Raw genomic sequence first — 18426 nt, 5'->3', positions numbered from 1 at the left:
TTGAAACTGTGTCGGAACAAACCACAGATATGTTATAATCTTCCAATGGAAAATTGTGAGTGTCTCTTGTTTGAAAGGCACAGTTTGCTCTGAAAGTTGTCAGCCTTGCAAGTGTAATTACAATACCAACATAAGGTAGTATCAAGTTATGCAAATCAGCATTTGCAAACCTAAGATACCAAAATTCTAATTCACAATTAAAAATCAAGAATTAGCCCTAGCTGGTTTGGCTCGGTGGATAGAGCTTCTGCCTGTGGACTGAAGGGTTTCAGGTTCCATTCCCGTCAAGGGCATATGCCTAGGTTGCAGGCTCAGTCCTCAGGAGGGGGCATGCAGGAGGCAGCTGATCAATGATTCTCTCTCACCATTGATGTTTCTATCTCTTTCTCCCTCTCCCTTCCTCTCTGAAATCAATAAAAATATATTTTTAATAATAACAAGTAAATAAATAACTATAATAGCTTAAAAGTTATTAAAGGATTTAAGAAAAAAAAATTTTAAATAGCATGATACTAAAAAACAAAAAAAAAACAACAAAAAAACAGAAAGAGATGATACATGAAGAAAACATTGAGTCATGGAGGATACCAATTAGGAGTGAGTCGAGAAATTCAGATTTTGGCTTAGTTCTCAAAGCATCTGCTAAATTGATCAGCTTGTTAGCAGTAAATTTTTATCATGGAATTCTCATGAGGACTTTAGGTAAGAGTTTTCTCATGCATGGGGACACACTAGTGTAAAAAAAAAAATTAACAACACAGAGATTTGCAGAAGTTTATTACTTGTGGTCAGGAAATAGGAAATTAGGAAGTACCAGTAACAATGAAACCATGGCCCTTGAGTGCTTAGATTGAGAGCAAGCCAAGTGTATAATAAAAGGAGCCACTGGAATGGAAGGTGAAAGGAAAGGAAGGCCAGGATGCTGGATGAAAAGTGCCAACATTTTGGAGAATGTAATAAAGCTAAAACCATGCAATGTGGGCAGAACTGAAAGAGAAGAAACTAATACCGCTTACCTTACTTTTTTTTATAGTTCCTGTTTATGACCACACCCCTGCTGCAGCGAATTGTGGCTGCTTTTTATTTAGTCAGCCATGCTTTCTCATTTCCCTACCACTGGAGGTGAGGGTGCAAGAGAATGTGTGAGAAAGGCTGAGGAAGGGCTGAGGCAATGGCCTTTGTGGCCTAAAATCAATTGGGAAAGCATATTTATTTATTGTACGTGGGAGGAGAAGGGAAGTTTCTATGGATATTGCCCACAATTGTCAAGAGTGGTCAGTTTATGGCTTTATTAACAACTAGAGGCCTGGTGCATGAAAATTCATGCACTGGAGCGGGTGTCCCTCAGCCTGGCCTGCCCCCTCTCACAGTCTGGGAGCCCTCAGGGGTGGGAAGTGCCCTGGAGATCAGGGGAAGGCAATGCCTCATCACACCTCTGCTGCAGCCACTGCCTGCAGCGTAAGCCTCTACTGGCCCTGGTTACCTGAGCCTCGGTAGGCAGCCGCCATCTGAGGCTTGCCTGTGCCTTTGGCCAGCCTTGGGTGGCTGGGGGTGCTGAGGGGATGGAGGGACTCTGGTAGCAAGTGTGCAGCAAGACTGGGCCCACCAGGCCCAGCCTTGCCACATACCTGCCACCCCGGCAGGGCTAAGGGGGCTGGGTGCTGCCATCTTGTGGCTATGAGTGCCACCATTTTTGAGGCAGGGCAGCCAATTAGCATATTCCTTCCTTATTGGCTGTGGGCGCCACCATTTTAGCAACAGTGTGAGGTCAATTAGCATATTCCATCTTTATTAGATAGGATTAGACTGTTTGGCAATGGGAGTCTGTTGACAAAGTAGTTTGCACCTACTTTTTTTTTTTGCACCTACCTTTGATAGTCAATGTCATTACCTCCTCTTAACCATTTTTAAAGAAAGTCCACCATTGTGGTCATGTTGTTCTAGGATTAGGATTGTACTTTCAGTGCTTATTAGATAGATAATGTTAAATCAAAAAGCAAAATGTTGAGTCGGTTTTGAATGTTGACAACAGGTAACATTACATATATATAAAATCTGAGCTAGAATTTCAAGTATCTTTTTTTTAATTTTTATTGATTTTTCTTATAGAGAGGAAGGGAGAGGGATAGAGAGTTAGAAACATTGATGAGAGAGAATCATCGGCCAGCTGCCTCCTGCACACCCCCCACTGGGGATGTGCCCCCAACCAAGGTCCATGCCCTTGACTGGAATCGAACCTGGGACCCTTCAGTCCTCAGGCCGACGCTCTATCCACTGAGCCAAACCGGTCAGGGCGAATTTCAAGTATCTTAACCACTAAAAACTTAGTATGTCCAAAACTATGCTTGTATTTCTTCCAAGTCCTTATGCCCATCTTCTCCCTTTCTCAGTGAATGATACAACATTCATCCACTGATTCTCAACCTACAACTTGAGTCATTCTGACCTCCTCCCATCTCTCTGATGGCCTGAATATAAAGTTTGTTTTTAACCTGAGCAGCTATGCAATGGTTTCTTAGGCAGAGAAATGAATGCATTATATACCATTTCTATTTTTCTGTGGGTGTTTTTTTCTCTCTCTCTACCTAAATCTCTCTTCCTTTCACAAATATTTATTGAGTATCTGCTATGGGCAAGGCACTATTCCTAATGCTGAGGAAACAATTTTGGGCCTCAGGAGTTCAAAACTATCTTAAGAGACAGCAGGGGCAGTACAAAGGGATCAGACCTAAACTGTATACACAGGTACGTTGAGTTTGTAGAGAAAGTCAGCCCCTTTAAAAGGAGTGCTGTTTTGTGAGTCATAAGTTGTAATTTTGAGGTTGTGGGTAGCTAACAAGACAGAAACTCTCAGGGAAAGGAAACAGCATATGCAAAGTCACAGGTGCTGGAACAGTACCTAGCAGGTTGGAGCATTGTAGGTAATGATTTCCAGATCACAAAATGCCTGGGGAGGTGGATGAAGTTGGATGGGTAGGCAGAATCCAGATCATGAAGGCAGATAGTATGAGCTGAAGAATTTTATTTCTAGGAAAGAAAAGCCATTGGAGATTTTATCTATTTGTTTATTTATTTATTTATTTATTTATTTATTTATTTATATTGCCATTGAAAATTTTGGGTAGTCAAGTAAACAATTCAGTCTTGAGTTTCAGAAAGGTCACTCTGGCAGAAGAGAAGTTAAGGCTAATTGTGATATTAAAGTAGCACAGAAATGTAGAGATGAAAACTGGAAGGAGAGATGTTTAATTAAATGTGTGAGAGAGAGAGGAGGCCTGCATGGATGGGGTTTCAGGTTAAGAAATCACAGAGACAGCAGAAGATGGAGGATGGGTTGGGAGAAAATATAAGTTTCATTTTGAATAATGTAAATTCCTAATGTGTATAGACTCACCTGGACAGTTATCAAGTGTGCTGTTAGGTCTACAAGACAGTCTGAGGAGGAGGAGATTCAGAAGAGAGTGTAGTCCCAGACGCATGGGAGGAAAGAGTTTTATGAAAGAGTGGTCACCAGGGTCAAACACTTTCAGGCATCTGTGTGACGTTGGGAGTCAAGGACTTCATTTGTGACCCAGCCAGTGGGGGTGGGTGCCAGCCTGCCACAGGCCTGAGTGAAGAAAATGAGGAAGGGAAGTGTATGGGGCCTGGAAGTGACCTTGTCATTGTCACAACTGTGTCACCAGCACCTAGCAGAGTCCCAGATACAGCATGCTCTATAAAATGTGTAATAATTTTATGAAGGGAGAGATTCTAGCAGTAGCCAAAAGTTGCTCATGGGATCTCTACAGAGAGCTTCTGTGATTGGTTCGCTTTGGACTGAGACAGTGGAACACATTAATTTACTGAACAGGGCAGAGCCACTGCAGACAGAGGACTTGAGGGAACAGGAGCAAGAAGATTTAGGATGAAACAAAGTTCCTGAGTGAGAGGGGTGGAATCCAGAGCATGGCTGGGTAGAGGGTTTGAAGTGAAGAAGAAGAAGAGAGACATGAATACAGGATTAGTGAGGATGGATTCACAAAATTATCGAGAACTTGAGGGGGTCACAGGTGATAACTTTTATTTTTCTGCAAAATAGGAATCTAATGTCATGTGTGATAATTAAGCAGGAGAAATAGAGTAAGGAGCCAAATAAATAAATGCTTTGGCCCAATTGCAGAGGGGAATTGGAAGGCCTTGCAGAGCAGGGACATGAGCCCTTTCCTTGGCTGAATGAAGAGGTGGGCAAGGGTTCTAGCGCTGGCATTGCCCAGAATCCCATCTCTAAGGTTGGAGCAGTTAGACCCATCTCTATGATGTCCAAACCATGCCCCTACCTTTCACTTATACTTTCTGCTATGGGCTCATCCCCCTTGATCAAGGCTGTTTTGTTTTTTTTTTCCTCCCATTTGCAACAAAGTCAAGCTGTAGTGGCAGATTTCCCAATTTTGATGGAATGGAAGTCTTTAGAAAGCAAATGTGTTGGAATTGTCAGTAACATGGGGGAAAAAATAATGCATCGGTAAGTCAGTTGAATGGCGTTCTATCATTATTTCCTTTTCTGTTTTTTTCAAGGAGTCGAATATGCAACTGCATACTGGATGCCTACCGAAAGAACAGTGGAGATCAAAGACATACTGGACAAGAACGGAGATGCCTATGGCTTTTATAATGACTCTATGAACACCACAGGCTGGGGCATCCTAGAGATCAGAGCAGGGTATGGTTCGAAGTCCCTGAGCAATGACGTCATCATGTTTTTGGCCGGCTTTCTGGAGGGCTACCTCACTTCCATGTAAGTACCACAGTCCTGGTGGAGAACCATCAGACCACCTCTGTCTCTGGCTTTGTCCAACAGGGTAGCCTTTGCTTCCGGGCATTTGTACATTAGTAGCTGACATCCTTCTCATGTGATAGAGACATTATCAGGATTATATTTGTACCTATAATCAGTACCTGCCAATAAGGATCAAAGCCCCCAATTATGGCACTAGTCAAACCTCATGGGTCTTAACCTTTTTAAATCTTTCCTTCTAAAACTAAAATAAGAGACAGCTAAGCCATCTCATCTTACTAGTTTTATTGTCAGGTTGAAAGCAAGTAGAATCTTCAAGAATCACAAAATAGAGAAGATTAATTATAAATAAAATGTAACAGCATTTGCTCTGGCTAGGTAGCTCAGCTCGTCAGAGCATCATCCTGATACACCGAGGTTGTTTCCCAGTGGATTCGATTCCCAGTCAGAGCACATACAAGAATCAACCAATGGTGTGGCTCAGTGGCTGAATGTCGACTTATGAACCAGAAAGTCATGGGTTCGATTCCCAGTTAGGGCACATGCCCAGGTTGCAGGCTCCATCCCCAATAGGGGACATGCAGAAGGCAGCTGATCAATGATTCTTTCTCATCATTGATGTTTTATCTCTCTCTCTCCCCCTCTTTATTCTTCTCTGAAATCAATAAAAATATATTTTTAAAAAATCAACCAATGAATGCATAAAAACTGAAACAACAAATCTCCCTTCCTCTCTCTTAAATCAGTAAATAAAAATTTAAAAGTTGTGATAGCATTTATTTTCAACAGTTTTAGAACAATACTTTGAAATACGTTGAAATTTTAAATTAAATTTTTAATGTCTAACATAAATGTTCCTTCCAGTTCTATTGTTACTTGATTCTTGTGTCCTTCCTTTGTCTTATAAAAACAACAAAAATGTAGTTGATGATAATGTAATCGGGACCTGTCCTTTTTAGAGAAAAGCTCTTTAAGGAAAAGAAAGTTGTAACCTATTTAATCAAGCTTTATTCTTTCTCTGATATAAAGAGTCTTGATGAGTTGGCTTTCTTTTTTTTATTCTCTGTGACCTAGATTGTTGAGTGCAGCTTAACCAAACCTTATTTTGCACTGTTGCCGTCTTAGTCATAGTAAGTGCAATGACGATCTTAATCTGTTTCTGCATTCTAGAGATTATATCAAATGTCAACTGACTAGTTATTGGGTTCTGGCTGTTCTTTTATAATTTAAAGTAGAAATTCCTGTTTTCATTTTTATACCAAATTTTTGTTACCGTATTTTTCGGACCATGAGACGCACTTTTTCCCCCCCAGAAGTGGGGGGGAAAAGTCCCTGCATCTTATGGTCCAAATATAGCCTACACATATACTTTAAAAAAAAAAGTTTTTTTACTTGCCCGGCTCTGTGTGGTCTCTGTGTGCTTGCCCGGCTCTGTGTGCTTGCTGCAGCCACTGTCCATTCCTCCGTGCCCAGAGTGTCTGCCCCGCTCTGTAAACCCCGAGTGGTAGAGGAGTTCCCATGTATGGTAGTCAGCCTCCATGCCCTCGCTGCAGCCATATCTCCATGTCAGCCCAGGTGCGGTGTACGGTAACTGCGTAATCCAAACCGTAATCATCGCCTGTACCCATTGCTTGCCCGTACTCCATGCCCAGAAGAATGCCGCGTCTATTCCCCCAATCATTCCTCTCCACCCTCTGTTGTCGTGCTTGACTACTGGGTAGGCGTACTGTAGATCTCCGCCCAGCAGTAAACTCCGCCCTCCGCTGGATGCCCTGATTGATAACGCCGCTACGTCAGAATTTCTCTTCATACTATTATACCGGTAACTGTCAAAATGTTTGTACTGCAACAAACTTCATACCGGTATATTGTATGCAGACACTTTCTGTGCACTATTTGTTTCAGAATCTTTTTTTCTTCATTTCCCTTCTCTAAAAACTGGTGCGTCATATGGTCCGAAAAATACGGTTCCTGCCATTGGAGTGTCCTTCATATAGTATACTACTCAGAGATGTATAAAAACTTATAAACTGGGTAAGATTTTTAAAACATGTTTAAGACTGTTATACATGTATGAATCTGAACTTCTCACACTTTACTTCAAATCTTTACTCACGTGTATCCACTCGTTTGCTTGCATTGTTTGAGTTGCAATTTTGGAGAAATAATTTGGTCTGAAGCTGTGTGAATATTAATATATTAGATGAACACATGACTGATAGACATAATGGGTTGGCAAGGGAAATTATTTTTCTTTAACTATTCGATTTGAAGGCAGCAGCTGCTCAAGGATGGGTTTCTCGAATGTGTGGTACCAAGAGTTTGAGGGGTTACTGCTCTGTAAAGACTCGGAGACATGTGAGGATAAGCATGTCTGCCTTGGATACTGGGGTCCCTTCTAGAGAGCTCAGGAGTGTGACCGAGAAGGTTCTGACAAAGATGGCACTTCTGATACTCTTACATCTCAGGGAAAATATGCTTTAACATTTCACTTTTAGGGGTGACCTTATGATTTCACCCTTATTCTTAACCCATTTGCCAGTAACATTCATAAGAAAAGAAGCCATTTTATGAATAACTTTTTGTTTTGTTTTGTTTTGTTTTTAATATATTTTATTGATTTTTACACAGAGAGGAATTGAGAGGGATAGACAGTTAGAAACGTCGATAAGAGAGATACATCAACCAGCTGCCTCTTGCACACCCCCCACTGGGGATGTGCCCGCAACCAAGGTACGTGCCATTGACTAGAATCGAACCCGGGACCTTTTAGTCCACAGGCCGACGCTCTCTATCCACTGAGCCAAACCAGTTTCGGCATGAATAACTTTTTGAATACTTCTACTTTAGTAAGTAACTTTTAGTTACTAAAATCTTATTTCTTAAAAACAAACAAAAAACACTTAGCTACTATTCAGTAACTGCTTCATTTGCTTTGCCTTTTGCCATGTCTTTTCCAAAACAATTCCATGTGTATAAGCCAGTCTTTTAAGATCAAAACAAATAAACAACTCCCTGCATGCTGCAATCCATTTTGAGGATCTGGCAACAGAGTCAGCCTTCCCTTCCCACCAGTAGCAGCAGCCCGTGGAGGCGTGGTCAGGAGTGAGGGAGAGACCAGCCTAGCAATCTCAGTCAATGCTGGTCCTTAAGGAAGAGTTGGGAAACTCTTGGCAGCATTCCTGCTGCACAGAACAACCTGAAAAGAGTGCTTTAGTCCTAAACCACCGGAGTCCAGAGGAAGGCACCCAGTGGGACAGAGCAGTCAAAGGAGGCTTTGTGGAAGGAGTGAGTTGTAGGTCTGGCGCTTGATAGATGAGAACCATTTGGCTTGGTTGGGAAGAAAGAAGAAATCATCTGGGCAGAAATTACAGAACAGAGTACTGAGAAAAAAGGCACTGAGTCTGAAATGCATACATTGAATGTACAATGGGCGAGAAGTAGAGGCTCCAATTGAGCCAGCAGAGGGCAACAGGGTTAAAAGGCAAATGGGCTGTACTGTGGAAGGCTTTGGATGGAAGCCATTTGAAGGTCATTGACCACTATTTCAAGCTTAAGAATGCTCAGTGGTTCCTTCAATATGAAAGACAACTTCTTTATTCATCTTGGTATTGTATTTATGACTGAAAATTCTCCCTACCTGCTCAAGGGTGGGTTTCTCATGTGATACCAAGAGTCTGAGGGGTTACTGCTCTGTAAAGACTCTGATGTATCTCATTGAACAGGAGATGCTGGTGAGCAGGAAGATGCATGATAAAGAACTAAAGGGGCTGGAAGGAAGAGAGAAGTCAGTATTTGCATATTTGAAGGAGGTAGAAAAAGAAAAAAAGAAAGTAGAGGAAGACAAAAGAAGGCAGGAAGGGAAGGAGGGAGGGAGAAGGGAAGGGAGGGGGAAAAGAAGGGAGGAAGGAAGGAAGGAAGGAAGGAAGGAAGGAAGGAAGGAAGGAAGGAAGGAAGGAAGGAAAAAGAGAAGGAAGAAGAGGAAGAATTACAATCAAAACTCTCTTTAGAAGGGTATTTCCCATAAGCTACTTTTTAGAGGCTGGCATTCTAAATGCTTTACTGAAAAGTCAAATAAGTAGGGGTATTTCCCATTCAGCATGCATTTAAAGGACCTGCCTTATGCCTAGCTTAAAGCTCAGACTAGTGGGGTGTGATCCAGCATGCTTAAAACAGACCCTTGGCAATGGGTCGACCTGACAATGGGCTGGGAAAGAGGGGAGAGTAGGGGATTCCCTTCCTCTGCTGACATGGTCCAGGAGATGAAGGCTTATCATACATCCTGATGCCCAAGAGTTTATTTTGAAGGAAGATGATGATGTGCAAATGGAATCAAGAAGCTGAGATCACAGTGACAAGAGCTCCATCAGGGAGACAGGACAGAGAGGATGCTGAAGGGTTCATGGGATTGTGACTCCAAGGCCCAAGGTACCAGCAAGGACTTCCTACAGCCAGCAGTCCAGCTGCACAGCCCATGGTGGGGACTGAGCAGGAGAGGCACTGTGGCTTCCTCTGAGCAAAGGTCCCCAGCATTCTCTGAAGCAAAGCAGAAGAACTTCAATGTTAACTGTCTGGAAGCCACAGAACCAATAGTAGAGACAGAATACAGGCTAGGCTTTCTGTTTGTTTGCTGGCCTGTTTGTCAGGGCGGCTTTCGTGTATTTTAGTAGTGTTTCCAGTTTGGTCCTGGGAAAGTGTCGGTGTAGGTTCACTTACAACACCACCATCTTTAATCTCATCCAAATTCAGGACTTTTAAAGTCTTTATATTACTGGAAGTCTAAGGATGCTGCGTTACTTTTGCTTCCTGGTTGGTCTTGCCTTCCTGTCTGCTCCCACACTTTTCAGTCTTTTTTTTTTTTTTTTTTTTTTAAAAAAACAAAGCAGCTTAAAGATGAGCAGAGACATGCCTGTTTGCTGGCTTGTTTTCAGCTGCACATGGGCAGTTGTCTGCAAAGTAATAGCACCTTCATATACAAGTATCATTTGATCAACTTAAACCATATAATATACTGCTGGGGACTGTTACTTGTGGTGCTTTGCCAAATATGATGGGACTCCATAAATCAAGACACAGCCTTGGAGCAAGAGCTGCTAAGCCTTAACAGGGGATGGGGTGGGAGGGGAACTGTGCCAGAGGCCAAAGGAAAGAGCCATCTTTTTCTCGTTTCCCTCTCAGCTTGGAAAGCTGCTCAGTGGGAGTGCAGGGCTGCCTCTTTCCCCCACCTGGCCACATTTAAGAAGGGGTTCTGTTCCTTAGATTCTTCTGATTCTTGGAAGGAGGGGGTATATATGAGAATTTGGATATTGTGGGGTGAACTGTTGAGATATTCAGATAAAGATAGTGGTCTACCCATCCCCAAAGATATAATTTGCTCTTTTCAACCTATGACATACTTGAGAGACCAAATGAAAACACACAAAGAAATATTCTCACATCCCCCATCATTTTCTTTGAAGTGTTCAGTAATTTGTTGTCTCCTTGAACTTTTACAACCCTTCCAGGTAACAATTTGGTCCTGGGCCCAGCCCTCTGTATTTTTCGTGCAGCTCAAGGCCATATACCTGTGCTGCTCTTATGACTTCTCCCATCCTATGCAGCAGCAGCAGCAGATTTGGCTGGACCACAGCTTGGAGTAGGCACTAGATATTTTTAAAGGCTTCACTCACTGTCTTGCCCCTCTTGCTCTCTTCTTTTCTCCTTCTTCTTCCACTGTCCCCACCCTAACGGATCTCCTGAGGAGTCACTCCCTGCAAGCTGTTCACCTTACACACATGTAAGCGTTCATTCCAGATGGGCCCCTGGGTTGTGCTATGAAGCCCCTTCTGCCTCTCACCAACCTCTTCCCAGCAACTCTTCCAACCATGATTCCTGAGAGCCAGATGCTACCTTTCCCATCTCCGCCAATTGAAACAGTGCTCAAATCCATCTCAGATCCTATCTTCCTGACGAAGCTTCGGATTCCATCCCCATTGAATCAGAGTTCCATCTCTCCCCACACCACCTGTTAGTGCCTGGAGGACACGGTCCCTATCTTTTTCCTCTTTGTATACCCACAGACACCTGGCCCAGTGCTTCTACCCCAGCAGTTATTTAATTGCACATTTGTTAGGTTTAATTGAATCTTGTTGCTGTTCCAATTTTGTTAGAAATGAATCAGAAGTGCGAGCTACATATTTCCATGCATTGCAGAGTCTAGCAACCTTGACCAAACAAACGGAGCTTCTTCCTTTGTTTTTAACTTTGTGGCCTGGTTCCCTAAGAGTTCTGAATTCAGAATCTCTGATGTTTTATTCATGGTGTAAAGGCCTCTAAATAGTCATAGATTTGGTTTTTAATAAAATTTTTGATAAAATGAGTCATGAAACCTTTCTGGAATCATGGCTCATTTTATTAAAAATAAAATGGGTGTGGTCTGCTCTAGTGGCTGATTTTTGTGCTGCTGAAGTGGCTGCTGAAATGACCTCTGGAATTACCCAGTAAGCATGAGCCAATTCACTGCAACAAATAGTTGTTACACTACCTGTACCATGCTCTGGGGATAGGGAGAAAGGTAGGGGAAAGTTAGTTCCTAAGTATATTCTTCAAAGATGACTCCTTTTAAGTTTATATGTTGGCACAACAGTTGCTAAAACTATGAGTAAAAGAGGCTGTAAGCAAAATTATAGCACAAATGATAAAGTAGTCAACGGTGGTACCTTTGTTTGTGTTTGGCCTACCACCAAGAAATAGCTCAAGAATCTCTTCCAACTTGCCCTTTCTATGTTAGAAACTAAATATGCTTCCAGGTCAAGGCTGTGGGCAAAGGAAAGGTAAGTAAGACACAGTCTCACGCTCAAAGATATTAATAGACCCATCAATTAGTAATTATCTGGAACTTAACATGAACCACAAAATGATGATGATGATGATGATGATGATGATGATGATACCTAGCACTTATATAGCATTTAAAATATACCAGGCACTTTTCAAAGCATTTTACACATGTTAAATTATTTAATCTACAATAATGCTATGAAGTATTTATCATTATTATATCCATATTTTGATATGAAAGTCACGGAGCTAGGGTTGGAAACTAGGGTATCTAGTTGCAGAATTTATGCATATGCATACACACACACACTCAAATTAATTCATCTCTATGGAAGACACTAAAGAAGCCCCATATGGTCTCTGACTTAGGAAGTCAGAACAATTAAAAAACAGGAGATAGCAGATGACAAGTGAGAGCTAAATAATGTGGTATTAACATAATGCAAAAAGATTCAGGAAAAGTGGGGGAACAGGTGTCTTCATGATTCTCATGTAAGAATTTGTGTGAGAAATGTAAAGATGAGCAAAGTTTCATCCAACTTAGGAGGAAATTTACTGATTTTACACACCACAGGAGCTGAAACTAAATCTAACACCTCTATGACATAGATATTAGTGTTAGCTCTGATCAATGAGAATTCATAATATGGAGAAATTAGCAATCTTGCTGTGGTCACAGAGCCTAGGTGTAGTAGAGTCAAGCTTTAGTCATAATTTAAAGCCTGTGTTTTCAGCCCTGCCAGTGTGGTTCAGTGGGTAAGCATCAACCTATGAACCAGGAGGTCACGGGTCATTCGTGATTTCTAGTCAAGGCATATGCCAGGTTGTGGCTCAAGCCCCTGTGTGGGGCATGCAGGAGGCAGCCAATCAATGATTCTCTCTCATCACTGATGTTTCTATTTTTCTCTCCCTCTCCTTTCCTCTCTGAAATCAATAAAAACAAATTAAAACACACACACACACACACACACACACACACACACACACACACAAAACAAAAAAAAAACAAACCACAGTGTATGATCCCAGGCCCAGGGATCAGAGAAGGGCCTCACCCCGAGGTGCCTGCAAGTGCATTATATTCCTCAGGGCCCTGAATGGAGCAGCATCATTTAAGGCCTCCACTTCTGATCTCAAGGTAGAAGTTTCACTTCCCCTGCCCTGAATATCAGAATTGGAAAATCTAGTCTCCGCTAAAAAAAAAAAAAAAAAAAGGAAAGGAAAAGAAAAATAGTCAGTAGTTCTAGTCCAGTTACCTACCCTCCCATATCTCCATCTGTCTTGTTTATTATATGTTGACATTTTGGGTGGATTCTTTGTTGTGGGATCTGACCTGTGCATTGTAGGATATTTACCCACTAGATGCCAGTTGCATCTTATCCCCTAGTGTGACAACCAAAAATGTCTGCAGACATTGCCAAACTGGAGGGAAAAGTTACTCCAGTTGAGAAACACTGCCCTATGTTGAAATAGACTGAAAAAAATTGAGAGGATCGGAACTCTGGTTGGAGCTAGGCAGGAAGACCCTGAGTAAAAAGTATGAATTTTTTGTTTCCTTACCTGAGAGAGCATGGTAAGTCAATAGCCCACAAATTATTCGTTTTCCAAGAAATATAATTTGATTTTCACAAAAATCATTTTAAAAGGCCCATTCCTGCTGACAGTTAGAAAAATGTTACCATAGTCATTCCATATAAACAAAATAATTTATCATTTCAGCTGAGTCAATTCAGAATTTTCTACTTTTCCCCAGAATGGATTGGTCTTACTGATGCTTCTTGGAGGGAGGGGGAGATGTGTAATCAGTGAGTGTCCTGTGTCATTCTCTGGCATCCACCCAAGTGAAACAATCTCACTCAGTCTTCGGCTTAGATGTTTTCCTATCTGACATCTGAAGAAGATTTCATGGTCTCCTACTGCATAACAGTGCCGTTTGGGGTTGCAATTTCCACCTTAAGTAGAAGTCCTCAGCCCAATCAGGTCCATTAGCTCCCAGTGTCCATTTATTTCACCCTAGAGTCTAGATCTCTCTCTCTCTCTCTCTCTCTCTCTCTCTCTCTCTCTCTCTCTCTCTCTCTCTCACACACACACACACACACACACACACACACACACACAACATTTGGCTATGCTCCATTAGCTCCCAGTGTCCATTTATTTCACACACACACACACACACACACACACACCACACACACACACAACATTTGGCTATGCTCCATTAGCTCCCAGTGTCCATTTATTTCACACACACACACACACACACACACACACACACACACAACATTTGGCTATGCTCCATTAGCTCCCAGTGTCCATTTATTTCACACACACACACACACACACACACACACACACACACAACATTTGGCTATGCTCCATTAGCTCCCAGTGTCCATTTATTTCACACACACACACACACACACACACACACAACATTTGGCTATGCTCCAAAACTCATTGAGGTGTTTAAGGGTGCTATGTTTGGCTCATGAGCCCAGGCAGCCATCTCTACTTCCCCATGCAATCTTGGAGCGGGATAGTATAGGTTTGTAGCCTCCCTAAGCAGCTACATCAAGTCATCAAATTCATTTGGGAATTTCTGCATTTCATTCACCTGAAGTGTGATACCAGGGCAGAGGGACCTTCCTTGTCACCCACCCACCTGTCTAGTTTGTTTTTTTTGTTTGTTTTTTTTACATTCTCTCCTCCAGTTGTAGAGGTGGGAGACAGGGAAAAGTGACCAACTTGATCATAGACTAGACGTGGCAGTATAAAAGATACATAAACCAAAGTTCAATGCAATCATTCAATTTTAAAAAAATACATTTACAAATAATTTGAAGGGAAAGCTCTCGTGAAGTTTACTGAATTCAAGGACCATAAAATAAAAGAGTTCAAAGGATTTTAATGTTTACCGAACTGGCAATAAAATTATATTCTCTATCAGTTTCAGTTCTGCAAACTATAGTAAGTACTTAAAGTCATCAGTAGGCTCTTGGAACTGCAATGAAATGGATTCTGAGGAAACCAATTTTACCATAGGCTAATAGACATAAACAAGAGTTAAGTTCCTTATACTCTAGACTCAGTGTATAAGGAGTTCACAACTTGACTAAATTTGCTCCAAACTTACAGCAAATAAGAGATAAAATATATAGAAAGAGAAATACAGATAGATTAAGCAGCTTTTGACCAAGAAGTGGAAGAGAAAACAATGGATCCTGGGCCTTGTTCTGAAACAGGCAAAGGCCTCCCTGCTGTTGGAGGAAGGCCTCAGTGCTGAGTGAGCTGAGTCACGGCTGGGAAGCAGACATTCCCTTGCTACTTTTGCCTGCTTATAAACTAGGCAACCATAGAATAACCTCTGTTAATGTGCATCCTAACTTACAGATTTATAAGAAACCGTGAGCTTGGAGAAGAGGGTCAGGAAACCTAGAACCAAATCATCCATGTGCCATTCAATTACAGATACAGCTGCAGTAGTCTGTAGGAAAGAAGTCCCCCAAAGTCATTCCGAGATCTAATTCTCAGGGAGTCGGAGGGAAGAACTAAAGGAAAGGGGGAGGGAAGGGCTCAAACAAATAAAAATGCCTGCACACCAAAGTTGGAAAGTATACAAATAGAATACTAAGAAAAAGTCAACAATACTATCGTGAATACACTCCAGTGTAATTTCATAGAACCTTTTAAGAAAGACTTTGAGTCCCAAAGGATATTTTCAAACATATAAAGGAAAATGTTTGACCACCCACAGACTTCCACTAAACAAAGAATAAAATTTTTTACTGTAAAAGTTAAAAATTAGAGCCCCAACTGGGTGGCTTAGTTGGTTGGAGCATCCTCCAGTACACCAAAAAGACTGCAGGTTCAATTCCTGGTCAGGGCACATAGGTTGCAGGTTCAATCCCTGGTTGGGCATGTATGGGAGGCAACCATGTTTCTTTCTCTCTCTTCCTCCCTTCTCACTCCCTCCTTTCCTCTCACTCCAAAATCAATAAAAACATATCCTTGGGTAAGATTTTTTTTTAAAGTTAAAAATTGGTAAACAATTTAAATAGAAATATATTTTTAACTGAAAGAAGCAAACCTAAATCTTTGAATAATAATATGACCGGGGATGTCAATAGGCAGTTAAAGCTTGCTACAATATGCATTATATTTGGAGGAGGAGAGAAATATAAAATTCACTTAGACTTTGTAAGGAGATGAATAGTTATGAATGGTTTTTAAAATTTCAATGACTTCTGAAAGAATAGAAATACATTTTGCAGCTTCTAAATCAATAGAAGTAAAGAGAAAGATAATCAAAATATTATCTAAGCAAAAAAAATAAAAGGTGGGGAGTAAACAAAAGGATGGTAAGTGGAAAACAGACAAGAGTGTAGAAATAAATCCAAATATATAAAAATTACAATAAATGTTAATGGATTATTTTCATCAATTAAAAGCGTCTAAATGTAAGATGTTAGGTGGACCAACTTGCAACTAGCAGATAAATACTAGTAAGTTTCAGAGATCAAAGGCACAGCATAGTGAGTATAGTCAACAACACTATATTATACACATCAAAGTTGCTAAAAGTCTATATTTTAATTGTTCTTATTACAAAAAAAGAAGTGATAATTATGTGACCTGATAGAGGTGTTGGCTAAAATCACAATTGTAATCATATTATCTATACTAATAAAAGGGTAATATGCTAATTAGACCAGATGTCTTCCGGACATCCTTCCAGACAAAGCCATGGTGGCGGGGCCAATGCAAAGGTAGTTAGGGGTGATCAGGCCAGCAGAGGAGAGCAGTTAGGGAGATCAGGCCAGCAGGGGAGAGCAATTAGGGGAATCAGGCTGGCAGGGTAGAGCAGTTAGGGGCATCAGGAAAGTAGGCAGAGGCAGTCAGGGGAGATCAGGCAGGCAAGCAGAGGCAGTTAGGGGCATCAGGCAAGCAGGCAGAGTGGTTAAGGGCCATCAGGCAGGTGAGTGGTTAGGAGCCAGCAGTCCCGAATTATGAAAGGGATATCCAACAACTGGCAGTCGGACATCCCCTGATTGGAGAGGGTGCATCAGGTCTCTAGTAATATATAAGTGGATCAAATCAATATGTTATATACCTTAAACTTACACAATGTTACATGTAAATTGTATCTCAATAAAAATGTTTACTATACAGCAGAGACATTTAACTTTTTTAAAGTAGTTTTTAAAGTAAGGAATACCAAATATCCAATAGTCCTGTGGTGAATGGAAATTAAAACAAGAAAAACCATCTAAAACCCACTAAATTGTTGAAAATAAGATCTGACCATATCAAATGTTGGTGAGGCTGTGGAGCAAGGAGAAGTCTAACATGTAGCTGGCGGCAATGTCAGTTGGAACAGTCACTGTGGGGAACAACTTGTCAATATCTAGTCACTATAGATACCTAGACTATTTCCCCCAGCAGTTCTACTTTTATATATTCTAAATAGCCTAGAAAAACATCCAAGTGTGTAAAAAGAGACCTTTTACAGCAATATTTGATGATACATTATGATAGTGAAAAATTAAAGACGAGTTAAATGTTCATCATGGGTATGTATACATGAATTGTTATAGTAGTCATACCATGGAATATTACCAGCAGATGAAAAGAATAAATTTAAGCTGCAGATGACAACATAGATATTTCTTTAAAAATGTAATATTGAGAGAAATAAACAGGTTAATGGGATAGATAATATGGTCATATTTATACTTTGTTCTGAACCATAATAAATAATAATATACATTATTTATGGATACATATATATATGTAGTGATGGTATAAAAACATCATAGCATAATAAATCACTGATTCAGGATTGTAGTGAATCAGTGATTTATTATTCTCACCGCTAGGGAGAAGGGAGAGTAATTAGTTCCAAGAAAGTGCACAGTGACTTCAAGTCCATCTAATGTTTATTTTTTTTAATATATGCAGCAATAAATTTAATAAAAAATAAATGCAAATAAAAAGTAAATTATATAATGAAAAATATAGATACAGTAAATATGGCCAAATAGAGTGATTATATAATGGATACTTGAGTGTTTGATATATTCTATGTTTTTTTATACATTGGCAATATTTCCCAATTTTAAACTGTGTGTTTGATTTATTTAAAAAAAATATTAGAGGTTTGCAACAAGGGACATCCTAGTTAGCTAAAGGGTTGGGTCATTGATTATGATGGAGAAATCCAAGAAGAAAAATAGAAATGTAACCATTTTGGTCTTTCTTTTCAGGCACGTATATGACCACTTCATAAACCTCTACCCACAGCTGATTAAGGCACCTTCCATGGCAAATAAAGTGCAGAAGTTCATGAAGTATGTATAATAGCTCTTCTCTTCTCATCATTATAAGGCTGCAGGATGTGGATGTGTCATTTCAAACAGCGATTTTTTCTTTGCCGATTTTTTTTTCTGTCTCTCAGGCAGGACTCTGGAGTTGTTCTTGTAGTGAGGTAATTACCTTTTGGTAATAGCATGGAAACTGGTTGCAGACAACATGCTCTGTAATTCGGGCCCTTTTGGAGGTCAGGTTAAATATCACATTGTTGATTGCTGGCACAGCTCGGGGAGGACACCATCAGCGAAAAGAGGCAAAGTCAAATCCCTGGATTGTTTCCCTCCCTGGTGGGGGAGCCTCTCTTTCCTGCAGGGATTCCTCCTCCTCCTCCCTCTGTAAAATGTTTCCTTTTCACCAGCCAGATGTCTAATCTGAGCTGGAGTGTTAGCTCATATCTAAAGTCTTAATTCTTAACATTCTCTGAGAATATTTCCACTTTAATACAATTTTCTGAAGGCTAA

The 18426-nt window shown here is 40.7% G+C and overlaps 1 protein-coding gene and 1 long non-coding RNA gene across 3 annotated transcripts in view; both read left to right on the top strand.

The window, feature by feature from the left end:
- The window catches only part of PLBD1 (phospholipase B domain containing 1), a 55995-nt gene that overhangs the window by 5059 nt on the left and 32510 nt on the right, over positions 1 to 18426 (top strand). For both annotated transcript variants that reach the window (XM_036456273.2, XM_036456274.2), the window contains exons 2-3: positions 4555 to 4774; positions 17860 to 17943. In XM_036456273.2, coding sequence (XP_036312166.1) covers positions 4555 to 4774; positions 17860 to 17943 — 304 coding nt within the window. The remainder of the gene's footprint in view (positions 1 to 4554; positions 4775 to 17859; positions 17944 to 18426) is intronic.
- On the top strand, positions 5277 to 12543 carry LOC123653158. Its single transcript, XR_006742793.1, has 2 exons — positions 5277 to 5324; positions 12417 to 12543. It is a non-coding gene; the product is annotated as an uncharacterized LOC123653158 (long non-coding RNA).

This window comes from Pipistrellus kuhlii, unplaced genomic scaffold (genome assembly GCF_014108245.1).
Source record: "Pipistrellus kuhlii isolate mPipKuh1 unplaced genomic scaffold, mPipKuh1.p scaffold_m20_p_3, whole genome shotgun sequence".
NCBI classification, from domain to species: Eukaryota; Metazoa; Chordata; class Mammalia; order Chiroptera; family Vespertilionidae; genus Pipistrellus; species Pipistrellus kuhlii.
The sequence above is the reverse complement of the archived record's forward strand: the minus strand, read 5'-3'. Positions and strand labels throughout refer to the sequence as shown.